This window comes from Aedes aegypti, chromosome 3 (genome assembly GCF_002204515.2).
Source record: "Aedes aegypti strain LVP_AGWG chromosome 3, AaegL5.0 Primary Assembly, whole genome shotgun sequence".
In the NCBI taxonomy this organism is placed as follows: domain Eukaryota; kingdom Metazoa; phylum Arthropoda; class Insecta; order Diptera; family Culicidae; genus Aedes; species Aedes aegypti.
This window is the reverse complement of record NC_035109.1, coordinates 9,571,929-9,590,195: the sequence shown is the minus strand read 5'-3', so window position 1 is coordinate 9,590,195 and position 18,267 is coordinate 9,571,929. Positions and strand designations below refer to the sequence as shown.

General features: G+C 37.7%; 1 protein-coding gene across 1 annotated transcript; it reads right to left on the bottom strand.

Moving 5' to 3' along the window:
- Positions 1–2,401: 2,401 nt before the first annotated feature.
- LOC5570215 (arrestin domain-containing protein 17) lies at positions 2,402–17,076 on the bottom strand. The gene is made up of 3 exons (XM_021853038.1): positions 16,710–17,076; positions 16,227–16,355; positions 2,402–3,290 (listed from the first exon to the last, which is right to left on the bottom strand). Exons 1-3 carry the CDS (start codon positions 16,819–16,821, stop codon positions 2,581–2,583), a joined length of 951 nt encoding a protein of 316 aa, XP_021708730.1. The 5' UTR covers positions 16,822–17,076; the 3' UTR covers positions 2,402–2,580.
- Between the last annotated feature and the right edge of the window lie 1,191 nt (positions 17,077–18,267).

Genomic DNA, 18,267 nt, shown 5'->3' with positions numbered 1-18,267 from the left:
CGGCTCAGCAATTATATTTTCCAGAGAGCACGTGAATTCCTGGAGAAGCAATTCTTTAGTTTTCAATGATTACAAATAAAAATACTAGAAAAGATTAAGGGAGATCGTGGTTCTATTGCTAAGCTGAAATATAACTTATTTTCGTCTACCATCTGCAAATGCTTTAATATCTGAAATGCTGATTTGCCTTCGACAAACTGCTAATGATAGTCGCAATGTTTCTTACTGCGACTTACGCTGAAAGATCATTTTGTTCGTTGAAAAACTTGAAAACGTATGTAAGGAACAAAACAAACGAAAAGAACGCTTTCAAACCAATGTATTTCCGCGCCTCCATATGTAGCTTGGATAAACAAAATACGAAAATTGAACATCTAAACTATAGCAGATATATTGTTATCCCGTTTAGAGGTCATGCACAAATTACGTTATGCTCCGAGGGAGTGAGGGGGTCAAGCCAAGCGTGACAAGTCTTGCAAAAATGTGAGGATTCATACAAAAAACGTGACAAAGGTGGGGGGGGGGGGTCTAAAAAAGTTGAAATTTAGCTTGACATAATTTGTGTACCATCCCTTAGCCATTCATATCTAAAAAGTAGAATCTAAAACAATGTTTGTAAAGAACGAAATGTAGTTTGAAACCCGAAGATTTTTCCGTACCCAACAAACGTATTTCGGAAACAAAAAGTGGAAAATTTGTGGTATATCCTAATAAAAATGAATGCTCAGGGTGGAAGAGAAAAGCCTAATTATGCGAAATTTTTTACACCCGTTTTAAACCCCCCCCTAAAGCCAAATCCTGGTTGCGCTACTGGTTGAAATACTTTCTTAACTTTAGAACACATTAAATTACTGACTAACCTTCTGTAAGAAAATATTTATTTTTTAATTACCTGAGAACTTTTGAATGTTAACTGAAAAAAGCTTGGAAAAATTCTGAAGAAATTTACAGTTAATATGGCTAGAAACAAATCTACTGAATCTACTAGATGTTTCAAACAAAGTTTTTCGTTGCAAATTTTAGCGAATAGCATAATTTCTCCTACACAACCATTTGTTTTCAGGCAGAATTTTAAAACTTTTTGTCCTGAAGAACTGGAAAGAATTTAGGAGCTTTTGCCTGAAATAGGATCCAAAAGTCATAGCAACTTTTTACAAAATCAAGAATTTTATACAAAGACAGGATTCTGAGATAGGATAGGATGGTTTAAATTCTTTCATTTATTTTTTTAGGAAATTCATAGAAAAATCAAAGAAAACTCACTAAGATTTTAAGGGATATTTTTCAGAAATTTCATGTAGTATTAGTCAAGGTATTCTCTACAAGTTTTATTGCAAAATAATTGAAAAAATGGCCAGAGTTTTCAAAAAATTACACAACATTCTGTCAGAATCACACCTATAATTATGTGAAAGACCAATCAAGATAAAGCAAGAGCTTTGCGCAGAATCCTGTCCTAGGTTTTGTGAGAATCTTGCCCATTTTTTTATTGTTGTTGAAATTCTGCTCAGAGTTTCGTGGATCACGCTTAGGATAATGTTAGATTATTGCTATAAAAAATTCTTTCAAGACCCCTCCAGGAATTCTGTGTGATTATGTTCTACGAATTTAGTCATAATGCTTAAGCCTTGATTATAGATTTTCAATTTTGCCTGTCATCTTTTTGAAGAGTAGTATGTGGGAAGGTCTTTCTTGTAATTTTAATTAATAAGTCGAGCGATCAGAATATGCAGTCTAACTTCCAGCATACATACATACATATCTGAATAATAAAAATCTTTGCTTACATATAATTACATATAAATTAACAAACTTAATTTATATGTAATTATCTGAACTTCAAACTAAAAAAAAAAACAATATCTTTTGAAATGCTAATAGCATATTTTGTTAAAAGCCTTTCAGAAATTGTTTTATATTTTTCTTTATTGTGTCTGTTTTTTTTTTTTGAAATTGTTACTAATAAGAAGCCCTAATTTAATATGCATCTATAATCAAAAATTTTACCAAGTCATTCAAGCATTTTGGCGCCCCCTTTAGGCTGGCGCCCTTGGCGGGTGCCAACCTGGCCAACCGCACGCTACGGCACTGATCCAGCCGTAACCATTTTTGATCAGCCAATTTTAAAATAACGCAGGAACGAAACAAAACATGACAGCGAATTCAAAATGCAGACGCCCGCGCGCATAGCCTGCTGCGTTTTCCGCTGTTGATACCAATTCAATGCATTTAAAGTCACTGTGAAGTGAAGGAATATGACTCAAAACGATACATTTTTGAATCGGCTACAAATCACTAAAATTATTTTAGTTGATTTTGAAGGTCTAAAAGTTCTTTCACCAAACCGGAGGCTTTAAAAATTAAATCTAATTTTAATTTAGATCTTGACACCATATGACGATAAGTTTTGAGCGATATCGATTTATTGTTCGGAGTATATTTAATCTAGTGAATATTAAAACACTGCAGATCATTGTACTATAAGCATACATATGTCATGAACGGTAAAATGTATAATGTTAACATGAATTTGGAAAACGAGTCTCCTCATGGCTCAATTCTCTCATTCGAGGGCCATTATTAAGATTCTATCTCCATAATCGTTGACTCGCGTCGATCGGAATCCAGCGGTACAGTGCCGATGACGATGGGAATGGCCAGTTTCATCACCTGATGCAACGCACCGACTTCCAGTTCCGCCTCCAGCTCGTACACGATCTGAATGATCTTGCAGCTATCGTCGGTACTGGTGACCGGTGTCTGGGGCACCAGGATGCTTTCCTCATACCGGACCACGTCGGGGTCATCGACCTGATCGAGCTCTGCACCGGTCACATCCTGACGATTGGTCTTGACCTTAACTCGCGGGGTGTCACTGGTGTAGGCCACAACCATGACCAGCTTCAGCTGGATGAGATGGATTTTGCACCCGCTGCGATTGCTGACTTCCAGAACAACGGGAATTCTCTGACCTGCCACAAAACCGGTAGCTGGAACCTGCAGTGCCACCACCAGCGGACCGGAACGACATGGCCAACAGCGGAACGTGTTGCTGCTTTCGATTCGGGCCGGACGGCGAATGGACGATGGTTCGGCGTTCAGATCCAAGCCCCTTCGGACAGTGAACTCGATCGTGAAGGTTTTGTCCACCCGGCCGGACCGCTGCAGAACCACCGTTATGATGTACTGTATTCGGCCGTATTCTCCCTCGAAGGACGGCGGCAACGAGTCCGGGAGATAACAATCGAAACTGTACGAGGTTGTGCCTGCCTGGACGTCCACCTCCTCGCCTGAAAAGGTGGTAGAGGAAAATGCGTTAGTATCCATGGAATGTGATTCTGAATGATTGATGAAGAATATGAACGAAAGGGTTCCCGACAGCCGTAGCGGAAAAATCAGTGGGGGTTGTGTACAAGACACGACCGCATGACATTATCTACGCCATGTAATTTGCTGCAATTGAATTTCAGTCAATTGTCATATTTGCAACCTTCCTATAGTTATAATTCAGAATGTAGCGGCTAGTGAATTTAAGAACAGTGAGAAGCTCTCCGTTCGGAGAAGTGCTCCAGTCATCGATATCGTCATCGCCACCGTAAATTTCAATTTGTAGTATTGTCAATTCTTCTTCTTCATGGCATAACGCCCCACTGTGACAGAACCTGCTTCTCAGCTTAGTGTTCAATAAGAACTTCCACAGTTATTAACGATCAACTCTCCGTCATCGTAATCATCGTCATCATCGAAACTTCAAAAGCAGTTTTTCTGTTCAAAACCAGAAATTATTCGATGAAAATGTGTTCACTGTTTTTCGGTTGGAGAATAGAATACAGTGAATTCATTTTCATGTAAATTTTCATCATTTTGAACGAAAAAACTGATCCCGCCCCCTTAACTAAGAGCTTTCTTTGCCAAAGTTGCCATTTTCGCAATTGTACATCGTGTGGCACGTACGATGATACTTTATGCCCAGGGAATCAAACCCAGACACATTCAGCATGACTTTGCTTCGTAGCTACGGACTCTAACCACTCGGCTAAGGAAGGCTCCTATTGGCGATTATTCATAACTAGAGTTACTGTGCACGCGCTGCAACTCCAGGTGATGCGCCCTCGAGTTGCTCACATGAACGAAGTAGGTGATGAGCTTGAAAAGCTTGCGTCTCCAAAACATTGCTATGTGCCTCTTTTGTGTCTCGTGCGCTTCGGCTCATGCGCTCGTCTCATGAGCTAATCTCCTGGAGACCGGGTGCTTCTAGAAATAAACAAAGTGGCAAATATTCAGACTGATTCGTTGGATGCAGCTAGGAAGTTTAAGGCGAAGTAGGCCGTCATTGAAATTTGTACGGGTCGTTGATGATTGTTGCTAATTCATCTCACGATTTCGAAGTAAAGAAAATCAGTTGATTTTGCACTGACGCAGCTGAAAAAGTATCAGCATACTTTATGCATGTTAGCACGTACAGTGATACTTTTTCAAGTCAATAGAAACGATCAAGACTGAGTTTTATCACTTTGAAATGCAAGCTGAAAAGTCATCATTGTTGCCAAAACGAATGACGGGCTACTTAGCCTTAATTTCGCTTCGGAGATCTTAGTATTTACCTTCGGAATATTTGATCGGCTCATCGACTGCAAGTTGGAAGTTTCAAGTTGATTGTATTTTTGCCAAGTATGTATATGTTCGTGTTCAGCTTTTCTATGAAACGATATTCAAATAGTTGATTTTCAGAAAATCAAAAATGAGTCACAGGCAGATAGTATCTGACGAAGAGCTTTTCAAAATCAATGTCACTGCCAAAGAAGCAATCTGCCTACGATGCGACAGAAAAATAACAAATTTGCGCAAGTTTAGCTATTATCGACATTATAGAAGATTCCACAAAGATATTGCCCGAAAATTATTTATTTATTCATTTATTTATTTATTCAAACTACAGTAGCACAAATAATCATCTATTAATTTTCAAAGTATATGCCTGTATTTTAATATAAGTAACCTCTAATACCAATGTAATATTAAACAGAATTCAAGTAAATTTTAGTTTTTCGTCTAAATGAAAATAATCCTAATTCAGAGTGCTTCGTGAAGCCCAAGCAGGACAGTTCGGTTTTGCGTCGTCCGATTGATTTTGGTGACGGATTCGCGCGTTTTTGTTGCCGGAGAATTTTTTTTCCCCCTGTTTTGGAGCGTCTTGCTGGGTAGTGCTTCGTGACGCCCAAGCAGGACAGTTCGGTTTTGCGTCGTCCGATTGATTTTGCTGACGGATTCGCGCGTGTTTTCGTCGCCGGAGATTTTTTTTTTTTTTTTTTTTTTTTTTTTTTTTTTTTTTTTTTTTTTTTTTCACCTGTTTTGGAGCGTCTTGCTGGGTACGTATTTGGGAAGGCCCAAGCAAGACGGTTTATTTTCGGGACGCCAAGAAGTTTTGCTGTCAGTGTCAGTTTTGTGTTCAGTCGAGAATGGATTACCAACTGGTGAGTTCGTTTCATGCTTATGATAACACATATTTTCTTGAAAGCGTAACTTTTATGTAATATTAAAACAAACTTTGTATGGTTCGTCACTATATGTGTCGGCATTATGCTCTTTTCTTACACAATTTGAATATACATATACAAATTCTCTTTTTGACATTATTAAAAATTATTTATTAAAAACAATCTTTTGAATTGTTCGACATTGTGAATGTTGACGTATTTTCTAAAACTTCTACCATATCGAGACAAAATGCACAGTAATACTCATATGTAATTTTCAAACAAACTATGTATGGTTCGTCACTACAAGTGTCGGCATTATTCCTGTTTCACATAAGTTAAAATATATACATGTAATTTTCAGTTTTCGTCATTAATAAAAACGTCTTTTGAATTGTTCGACATTATAGATGTTGACGTATTTTTCCAAAAACTTCTCGAGACAAAAATACAAAACTAGCTTTAAATACAAGTCGTATATTTCCCCCTTGTCCATGGATCGCATCACCGACCAGAGGTGACTCCCAGATCTTTTCCTCCCTCACTAATAAACACCCTTCCCGTGGTGATTGTGGAGATGCAGAGGTATTCTCGGTCTCTAGAAGCAACAATCATTACACCCTAACATTCCTTCCCCATCCCAACTGACTGTAAGGACTTGGCCGGCGCCGTTATTGATCAATAATATTAGATCTGCTAAAATTGCACTTCGAGAGTAAGCGGAAACTCCCATCCCTTATTCATTTGGATCGTAGTGCAATTCTTACCAGTTCCGATCAATCACGGAGTAGCAACCATTGACATGTACAGTCAGTCTATGCTATGCTATGCTATGCTATGCTAAATGAAAATAATCCTAATTCAGTTCTACAATCTCTTGGCATTTCATTCCAAATTTTTACAGCGCGATGACGAAAAGATTCTTTCAAATAATTGGTGGAACAATGAGGGACTGACAGTAAAGATACACGTGATGATCGAGCATAAGTAAATAAGGTGGAGGATTATTCAATATTTTGTAAGTTTGAATGCACATTCTGAACTTTAGATGAGGTTTCAGGTTGTATGCATATCTGGTGATCGCATTAAAAACTAGATTTAGTTTATTTAAATTTTTCGTAGATACAAGACCAAATAGAACATCGCCATAGTCGAACAAGGGCACTAAAAGTGATCTCGCAAGATGAACTCTTATATGCAATGGAGTGCAATGTCTCAAAATAACTAAAGAGTGCAAAGCATTATGAACTTTTTTGCACAAGGAATTAACTTGTGCGTTCCAGTTTAAATTATAATCCATAAGAAGACCCAGGTTTTTTACCACATCTGTATAGTTGATCAAATTATCATTAACTCTAATCAGTGGAATATCTGTTAGAACTGTTCGCTTGGTGCGGAAAATTATAGTTTGCGTCTTTTTTGCATTTAGTTGTAATCCGTTTTGCTCACACCATATCAAGATGCGACGTATATCCATGTTAATGAGGTTTACAATGTCAGAAATATTTTTATGATTTCCTGAAATGTATTATTGACAATCGTCTGCATACATATGAAATTTACAGTAGGATAGTACAGAAGGCAAATCGTTTATATACATTGAAAAAAGTATCGGACCAAGAATTGACCCTTGAGGGACTCCACTTTCTACATTAATCGTTTCAGATTGTTGGAAGTTAAATTCAACATACTGGACAACGTTCTGTAAGTAGGACCTTAACAGATTAATGGAAAGATTATCTATGAGGAAAATATTTTTCAGCTTTTTGCATAATAGTCGATGATCTATGGTGTCAAATGCCTTACTAAAATCCAGAAGGGCCATTATGGTAATCATTTTTTTGTCAAGAGCTTCTTCAATGTCATTTTCAATTTTTATCAAGGCAGTCACAGTACTGCAAAATTAGGATTGTTGATTGACGAAGATGATGAGAACGCCACAGAATCAGCCAAGAAAATCCCGAAAATTGAAATTCGCATGGATACATGTACACTCACTTCATCGTTGGTGGAACTCTTTACGGTGAATGGGCTTCCATTGAACCTACTACGCTATCCTGCCTTTCAAAGAATCATTCGGCCAATTGAGGAAGGTCTGAAAAATGCACGTCATATGAATCCGGAAACCATGAAACAAGTTTTACGTCAGGTCAGCACTCGCATGCAAAATCAAATATTAATTCGAACCCTTGGAATGATTGAAATGCATGAAAACCATACGGCTACAAATCTTACAGACGAAATTCTGAAAATTCTTCAACCCTATGGCATTGATGTGCAAAGAATTTTATCGGTGACTACCGATAACGCGAGCAATATGATTGCCACAATCAATCGGCTCAAACTTGTATAGTACGACGCATTAAATGATTTTGATTCGTTGATTGGAAAGAACCTACGGTGGATGATTCAAGATCTCAGGATGATGATACGGAAGCTGAGCTCGATGACGATAACGAAAACGTAAATAATGTAGAAGAAAGAGCAGAGAAAAAGATGGAAATTTTAGAGCCAATATTACAGGGAGTACGATGTGCGGAACACACTTTGCAACTGGCCGTGAACGATTCTTACAAGGAGGTTAATTTAAAACCCCTGTTTTGTAGAGCACGAAAGACTGTTAAAACCTTGAGAAAAAGTCCATACAAAAGAATGTTCAAGGTCAGTAAGAAAAAAGTCCCAAAACTGGATTGTGTAACCCGATGGAATAGTACATATTTTATGCTTGAAAGGTTGTTATTAGAAAACGAATTCATAAAATCATTGTCAGAGGGAGAAAAGGAAATGATTATAGACGACGATTTGTGGGAATTCATAGAGCGCTTCTGTACCGTATATTCTCCAGTAGCTGAAGCAACCGTGAAACTGGAAGGTTCGCAGATAACATTCGGAAATTTTTATTTGATTTGGGAGAAATGTACTTTTGAACTTAAAAACTCAAAGGATACTTTGGCATTGATGATTGCGCAGAAAATGGATGAATGGAGAAAGAAACTAATGAACAATCCAATGTTTCTTGCAGCAATATATTTAGACCAGAGGATTAATTTTAGAAACAGCCCTTTTATAAGCAAAGATGAAAAAGAAATAGCCGTGGTAAGTATCAGTTTAATGATACAATTAATTAAAATTGGTTATTTATTTTCATTATCAGGACTACTTAATCGACGTGTGAAACAGAATGTGAGATACATTCAGTCCAAATAATGATAACAGCAGAAATCCAGACATTCCATCCGGTGACAATTCATTTGAAGCTTATTTAGCATCGCTTGATGAGCAACGTGATTCTGTTGTAAATAATGATATTCGCGATGATTTGATAAATTTGTCCCGTGGCCCTCGTTTGAAGCTAAGCTCAAAAGGATCGGAGTCGGATACAATCCTGGATTATTGGCTGCGGATGAAACCCTCCAATCCATATCTTTTCCAGCTTGTATCTGTATTCTTAGGGATTCCATGCACTCAAGTGAGTGTTGAGCGATCATTCAGCGCATTGGCCCTGGTTTTGACGAAGCAACGCACGTTACTTGGAGAGGATACTTTAGCAGATATTCTGCTGATTCGTCTGAACCAGGATCTTACCAAGAAAATTGATTTCAAAGAAGTTTGAAAGATGAATCTTATACTTGCTGTTCACATACACTTCATTATAATTTGAATTAGTATTTTAAGAAACATTATTGCATAAAATGAAAAATAAAACCTGAATAGTATAGTAACCTTGTTTCGGCTAGGGAACGTATATGGAACATGGAGGGCTAAGACTAGGGACGAAATCGCTGGGTTTTTCCTGTATCAAAGCTGGTTTAAATAAACTGTCGAGTCCACAGTGAAATCGCTGGGTTTCTCCGGGACCTAGATTCTGTTTTTCTTCGTGGCTAAAATATAACTCATCAAGAATGTTTTAAAATGAACTACTGCTTTCCAGGGATGGGCTTCAAGGGGCGCTCCAATGTGATGATTGATCGTGACGGACGGAACAAACCTCATAGAATCAACAAAAAAGTCATAATGGGTCTCACTTGTCTTTGCTTAATTCTGCCATAGTAGATTTTTCCTGTCAAAAGTCTTGTAATTACAGTGGGTAGCTAAAACATCAAACAACAAATTATAACTAGTAGGTAGATTTAAAACCAAAACTGCTAAAAGTCATGATTTCACCTTTGACAGGCCCGAAGAACTTTACTTACACAGTTTCCGCTCGATAACTGGACGCTCCCTAACCTGACTGCTTTTAAACGAGGCGTTTAAACGAACTGAGCCTATATTTGGGGCCTTCCTTAGCCGAGTGGTTAGAGTCCGCGGCTACAAAGCAAAGCCATGCTGAAGGTGTCGGTCCAGGATCTTTTCGTAATGGAAATTTTCTTAACTTCCCTGGGCATAGAGTATCATCCTACCTGCCACACGATATACATACAAATGCATAAATGGTAATATTGACAATGAAAGCTCTCAGTTAATAACTATGGAAGTGCTCATAAGAACACTAAGCTGAGAAGCAGGCTCTGTTCCAGTTGGGAAGAAGAAGAAGACGAAGAAGAAGAAGAAGAAGAAGAAGCCGCAGCCTATATTTTCCAACCAAGATCACACAATCAGGCCTTCAGCTTCTATGCTATCATTATACACTAGAACTGGCTAAAGAAGACCTTAAGACCTTAAGACCTTAGCGAAGGATAGGTTTTACGCACATCGTAATAATGTGAAATGAAACTTGTCGAAGTTAATAAAATGTTGTAGAATTAACAGTGTTCAATACCAATATTTGGTTGGTTGATTGTATTGATCTGTGTTCATTAAGACCTTAAATATTATGACAAGTCAATGATCATCTCAAAATTATTTAGACTTTGTTATCAATAATTAAAAATTATCCTTACGTCCCACATTGGTCCAGTTTTCAAAATTCATGGCATAAATTGCACATTCTCAATATTTTACTATTTTTAGCCATTACAAGTGTTGTGGGACACGATTAAAGGTTGAAGACTCTATTTCGGGAATGAGCCTATGCATGCCATAAAACGTTTGACTTTTACTGTGCGCCCTGTTTTCAAGTTACCCGTGAGAGAGAGCGAGACAGCACCAACACACGGCGCACAGTAAAAGTCATGAGAACAAAAGAATTTATGGCACGTACAGAGGCTCATGTTCACAATTTGTTGTTCTCATAGAGCAAAATTTTAACAAAAATGCTGTTTTTTATACATTTTTAGCAGCTGTCTAAGTTTTCGAACAACTACCGTTTAGGCAAACTTAGGCAAGAAAAATCTTCTTCAATCGATTCCTTAGTATCGAACGCGCGTTTAAGCAATATATCTCCACGGGGTGTGGCGGGGAGCGATTTGTACTGTATACAGTAGCTCTTTTTTAACCTTCCTACGGTGTTCGGGTCAATATGACCCGAAACGCAATATGATGACTTTGAATCGTTTGGAAAAAAAATTCTAGGACGATTCTGAAAAGCTGGACAAAAAAAGTTACGTTTAAGGTGTTCGGGTCATATTGACCCGGATTTGACCGCTGCAATTATTTAACCAAATATAAATCTGTTTTTGATATATTCGAATCCTCTGAGAAGAATCACAATAGAGAAACTCAAAAGTAGAGTAGAGTACCTTGTACCTTTTAATTCCGCCCTAAATGCTTATCTTTGACAGATACGCGTATTTCGACTACCACTTACGGTACGAGTTATTGCCACTGAAGAAGACTGCAAGTGTAAGGCGAAATACGCGTATCTGTCAAAGATAAGCATTTAGGGCGGAATTAAAAGGTACAAGGTACTCCAATCTACTTTTAAGTTTCTCCAAATATAAATATTTTTATTCTCAAAATTATCGTCTAGGCTTATATTTTGTGAATCTAGCTACAAAAGTTGGTTCGATTAGAATTGGCCGCTCAGAACCGATGCCGAAGGGCATGCCATTTTTGACAGAACATTTGTAAGAGCAAAAGGTATTTGTTGTGAATTGTGAAACATAGAATTTGATGTAAGATGCATTGAAAATGGTCAATTCCGGAGGCGATTGAACGGTTCCCACGGAATCATGATCAGTGGTCAATTTATGTTATTGGTAGGACCTGGGAGGGAGAAACCGATACGAAATTTATGTACGTCAAGGTGAGCCGAGATTCTGCTGCCACGAACTGTCACGGTGAGCCCAGATCTTAAACAATGAACAAACATGATAAAAGCGCGTAATTGATCAGAACATATTTTTGAATTTTATCAAATGTGACAAAAATGATTGAAAAGCCATTCATGCTTATTCCAAAGTAATGTCACGATAGCACCTTTTATTCTGATTGAATATAAAGTATTCAAATACGCATCATTTTACTTTTTCCAATGAACACAAAAATGAAAATGAAATGAAATGAAAACTTTGGCCCTTTTCCCATGTTTGTCTGGAAAGATCGAAGGTACACAACAAAAGAAAACTAGCGAGATTCATCAAGTCTGCCTTGATTGTCGTTGACATGCTGGAGTTTTCTTGCAGTTTGGAAAATACTTTGTTTCATAGGCCTTTTCACATGACGTCTCAAATCAGCTGATCCAGAAGCTCTTTGACAGTTCTTTTATGAAAAGGACAGGCTCGTGTTAGCACCGGTCCTCCACCGATGTAAACAAATGCATAGACGGACCTGTCACATGAAAAGACCTATACTCTGAGAACAGCGTTGCGGTCGAAAATACTATATCAGAGGGTTAAATTAAATAAGGCTATCCATGAGGACTTTTCGTGATAGAACTGACAGCTAAAAGTGTGAATGCAACCGAAATGAAAGAGTAAACAAATCATGCGAGTGTTATCGGAGCTTTACATTTTCTTTTGTAATCGAAAGTCACTCCGATCGCGAAACGTCAAAAGCACATGGTAAATAAAAAAAACCAGCTGATCGCAGCTGTCTCATGGATTGCCTTATACACAACGCCACTTGATTTGTGCAGACTGAATTCGTATTTGTTTCAAACAGTTTGTGTTTTCATTTTTACCATGGCACCATTTCGACAGTAAAATTACTATATCAGTAAATTTAAAAAATTTGTTCATGGTTTTCATTACTTCAACGCTTGTTTCAGTGTAGTAATGAGAATCATGAACGTGTTTTTAAATTTACTATTCCAACCACGATTGAGCTATCATGAACGCTTTTTATTTGCGTTTTGTTCCCTCCGAATCCAACCGTGTCGATAGCCGAGCAGCTAGCGTTCGCGCTTGGCAATCGCCAGATCCTCGGTTCGATTCTGGTGTGCTGCAGGTTTTTAACCATGATATAGTAATTTTTGCTATACAAATGGTGCCATGGTAAAATTGAATGCACAAAATATTCTAAATAAATGCGAATTTAGTCTGCACAAATCAAGTGGCGTTGTGTATTTAATTTAACCCTCTGATATAGTATTTTCAACCGCAACGCTGTTCTCAGTGTAGTATCGGTGCCTCCCTCCCAGGGTAGGACCATCCCGTGTAATCTAATTTCGCATAATTTTATAACAAATTGATCCAAGACGTTGCCACCTGAGCAATGGCAAATTGTCCTCATGGGTTACCATTGCAGATTCTTGGGTTCCCTTGGGGGTCCTGGGAAAGTGGCCAATTCAATCATTTGATAGAACCATATCATGCGACTATAAATTTATGTGATTTGTGCTAACGTAAGAACAACACGACATTCACGAAAACGCGACGTGAGACAAGACATAACACTTATAGTTCTTACTATCATCAAAAAAGTTTAAAAATTACCTTTCTGTCGACCGACTCGTCGGACATTGTCCCGTAGATGGGCTACATCGCGCCCGAAACCGGTCGACAGAAAGGTAATTTTTAAACTTTTTTGACGATAGTAAGAACTATAAGTGTTATGTCTTGTCTCACGTCGCGTTTTCGTGCATATCATGCGACACATCAAACTTTTCAGAATTTATGAGATAGTCACATAGTTACCTAAATGAATATTGGTCACCCAATGGTTCCGAAACATGTTCCTGGAGAAGTGGCCAATTCAAACATATGATAGAACAGAGCAGTGTGGCACATCAAAATTTGCAGTATTATTCCATACAGAATTCATCAGAGATATTTTCAGTTACCTAAAGCAACATGTATAAAGTCAAAATTCACCAGAGATGTTCACAGTTATACAAGGTAAAATTGACCACTTAGTGGTTTCGAGAGTATGGACCAATGCACGGATTCACTATTTGACGTTTTAGCGGTGCCGTGTTATTTATGTGACCATGGAAACGAATGAATTTGGCACCGCTCAAACGTCAAATTCGTGAACTGGACCGATGCATGAGTTCACTAATTTGACGTTTGAGCGGTGCCATGGCCACATAAATAACACGGCACTGCTCAAACGTCAAATAGTGAACTAATGCATTGGTCCATTTGATAAGTGAACAATTTAAATATTTGATAGAACTCAACCGTACCGCTCATAAAATCTGTTAAAAGAATAATAGATAATCCATCAGAGGTGTATTCAGTAATTACGAGTGATTTTGATAACCTAGTGGTTCCGTAACAGGTTCTGAGAGTTACGGACTAATGGTCAATTCAAATATATTGTACATACCTTTGTTTTATAGAATTTGCCGCAGACATTTGCCGGGAAATATTTCAGATAATTTCGTTTATTTATTATCGGCTTAGTTATCCATAAAATGCCGTTAGATTTGATATGTATGAAGACTTTGTTCTGTCAAAAATTAAAAATTTCATCCAAATCACTTTGATTTTGGGAGAATGATTTTCATTATAATTGACACCGTTTAAGCATAACGAAGCAAAAACATCAAAATTAGCATCAGTCTACTGAACATACATTTTTTCAAAGCTCTCCAAGAACACCATGTAGCGCTAGCGAAATCAGCTTCACATAAGTTATGCGATAGAAGTCCTATTTGAAGTCAATCCGAAAAAGTAGTTTACGCAAAAAGGACGTTGGATAAATGTACGATTCGATCTGTTCGTCTGAAAACGATCGAAAATCAGAATTTTGAATACCGATTTCCAAATTCAAAATTAAAATTTGCAAAAACCAACATTTTTTTTTATTTCTAGCTACTAAAACCTTAAGATTCGAATAATTTACAAGATTCCTAAATTCTATGTTTCTAAACGCTGAATGTCAGTTTTCTTTGTCTTGAAGTTTAGAAGATATAAATTTAAAACTATGAACAAATTTATGGGCTTTTGTCAAATTTTCAATCTAAAGGAATGTTTCCATTGGTTGGTTCTATAGGCTTAAAATAGGGCTTTCTGTACGTACCAAAAGAATGAACATTTAAAAAAAAAAAATAATCGAGATCGGTGATGATCGATTACACGTTTGTACTTTTTTGTTGACTCTTGGTATGAAATTCAACACTTCAATGGATCATTGAAATAACCAAAACGGCCGCTATGAAATTCATAGATAGCGCCACCGTAGCCTTAAGGCAATACTGTTGTTGTGAACGGCAATACTGTTACAATTTACGGTGGCGCCGCTGTTTTGATGCGGTCAGTGCCGAATGATCCATTCAAATTCAATAATTCCAGAATTCTAAGTCTCCAAAGTTCTAAAATTGATAACTAAATATGTATTACATAGGATATGCTGAAGATTTAGCATTTATTAAAATTGAAGATTCAACACAGAAGAATGCAGATAAACGATTGAAAATTGAACATAAAATATTGAAGATTAAAGATACAGAATTGAAGATTGAAGCACAGACAAATAGTTGTAATACTAACGAAATTTCCATCGACCACTCCTTTCACGATCATTTCAAATTTATCTATGTTACAAACCTCACGATCAGACTCAGAGGCGCACGCATAGTTTTTCTTCGTGTTTGACGTTTCACACTTCCGCCATCTGCAGGTCTTGTTGCACGAAACTATATTTCGTGCAACATGCTCGCCAGATGATGATGATGTGAACTGGGCGATGGATTTTAACAAAAATTTGTTCTAAGTGTTACGTCTGTTTGTCTGTGATTGAAGATTGAAGATTGAAGTTTGAAGATTAAAGATTGAAGATTAAATCACAGACAAACAGACGTAACACTTAGAACAAATCTCGATAAACATCATATTTACGAGGACATGTACGCCCAATGCTAAAATCGATGTGTTTGGCCTACGGGCCAACAGATGGCGGTAGTGTATAAACGTCAAACACGAACAAAAACGATGCGAGCGCTATGGGTGGCGGATTGGCCACCTACCATATTTATGAATCGACCGTTAAAAATGTGGTCGATGGACAAGATGAGTGTGTTACGTCTGTTTGTCTATGAATAAAGGTTGGAGATTGAAGATTGAAGATTGAAGATTGAAGATTGAAGATTGAAGATTGAAGATTGAAGATTGAAGATTGAAGATTGAAGATTGAAGATTGAAGATTGAAGATTGAAGATTGAAGATTGAAGATTGAAGATTAAAGATTGAAGATTGAAGATTAAAGATTGAAGGTTGAAAATTGAAGATTGATGATTGAAGATTGAAGATTCGAGAGTGTAAATTGATAACACAAGTTCTATGTTTGAAGTTCGGAGCTTCAAGTTTCAAGTCTCAAATTTCAAGTTTCAAGTATAAAAGTGTAATGATTCAAATCCTTTTAAGTTTTTAAAAGAATCACATAAATTTACATTATCAAAGACAACCCTAACAAATTCGTTAATAATTTATCCCACGAGTGTTCTATCCACCAGTTCTTGAAATCTCACATTTCTTATTGACTTACCATTGGCTCCCAGCAGGTCGATTTCCGAGTCAAAACAGGCTTCACTTCCTTTGAATCGCAATGTCTTCTTCGCTCCCCTAAACTGATCCCAGTCTACGGTGGCCACTCCAGCGATGATCAATCTGATGGCTGCGAGGGAAACCCAAAAGGAAACCGAAAAGAAAAATACTACGTTTCACTAAATGTACGCTACGGTTGGCACACGCGCCCCTTCAGGATATGCAACCCCAACCACCCTCTTTCAGGAAATTACATCGCCTGCTTGGCGCACCCATTTTTCCTACAAATCTAGAAGGCCATGTTTTTCCGTCGCATTAAACTAAACTATTGGGCCAGTGTATGGAAGTAGGCCATTAGTTGCATCGCAGTAGTTCTGTGACGAGATACTCAAACTCAGCATCTCCCGCGAGATGCTGTGGGCAACATATGCAACATATACAAAGTGTGAATTGTGGACAATTGTTGGCCATCGTCCATGTTTACCATTCATCCTTTTGGTTTCGGTTACGGTCAGCTCGACCGTACCTTCCACCTTCTCGCCGCAGTTGTACACCTTGGTGTCGTTCCGTAGCCATATCTTACAGGTGGTTGGCATGGTTTCAACTTTATCACTATTCTGTTAGAAAATGTCTCTTCAAAACCCAATTAACATTTGTCAAATTCCAAGATGAGCCAGAGATGAAAAATTGCGTCTCGAACGAGACCGGACGGCGATAGAGAGCAACCGTTAACGTTTCGCGAGATCGTAGTAAACACTGACGACGAGCGAATCGGACCCAAACCGTTGTACGTGCTGCATACCTTCAAGGCGCAACACAATCACTCGTATCGCGTGCGTGTGGGATTTCACGTAATGCTCGTGCACGGTTGCGTGTGTTGGTACAATTCCGGGAACTGAACTTGTGAAATTCGCTCCAAGGTTCGGGTGAAAGCATCATCAAGAGATGGGGGAAGGGAACGGGGACGCATGAGCAGTGGGCACGCGGTTGCATACCTTGAAGGCGTGATGATGATAAACAATGACTACTAGTGGGGTGAAGTTTTCCATTCATTGAATACGGCTTGCTGCTTACTCATTCTATTTTTAGGTTTGAAGATGAGGCGAGATGGGATTTCAACCGTTGCCGCCGTCTGTATGATTTGATGACCTACTTATACAAGTAAACATAACGACACGCAGAGCAAAAACATTTTGCGATAATTGTATGCTTGATTTTGAAACACTCCCTAGTCAGATTCGTTCCGAAGTAAGGTCTGCACTACAACTATCAATATTTATTAAAGGTGAACATCAGAGTGGATCAGCCTCATGTGTCCGGAATTTGGAACTTTACTTCTTCAAATAAAATAACTAGGATGTCTGTCTTTGGTTTGAGTGCCTAATATTAAAGATTCAAAATTGATAGATTAGAAGGAAACAGACTGAAAATTTAAAATTGAATGTTGATGATAAAAGATAGAACATTGAAGATTGAAGATTGGAAGATTGAAGATTAACAAATTGTAAGATTGGGTGATGAGACAATTGGAATTTTTACATTGAAAGATTGGAAAATTGAAAGATTGGAAAATTGAAAGATTGGAAGATTAGAAAATTGTAAGATAGGAAGATTGGAATACTGAAAGATTAGAAGACTTGAAGTTTTTAAGTTTGGAAGATTGGCAGATTTGAGGATTATAAGATTGGAAGATTGGGGGTACAAATTTTAGAGTTAAAGTCATTTGTCCACATGACCACGAGCGGGGAGGGGGAGCTTGAAAATCTAAAAAAATGATTACATTCAATACATTAACCAGGACAGCCCCTTAGAAGATTGCTAAATTCAGGTTGGAAGATCGGCATTTAAAGATTTGAAGATTTGAAGATTTGAAGATTTGAAGATTTGAAGATTTGAAGATTTGAAGATTTGAAGATTTGACGATTTGAAGATTTGAAGATTTGAAGACTTGAAGATTTTCATTTTTTTGCATGGACGAATGACCACGAGGGGAAGAGGGAGTTTGAAAATCCAAAAAAAATAACACATGGTTAATGGACAGC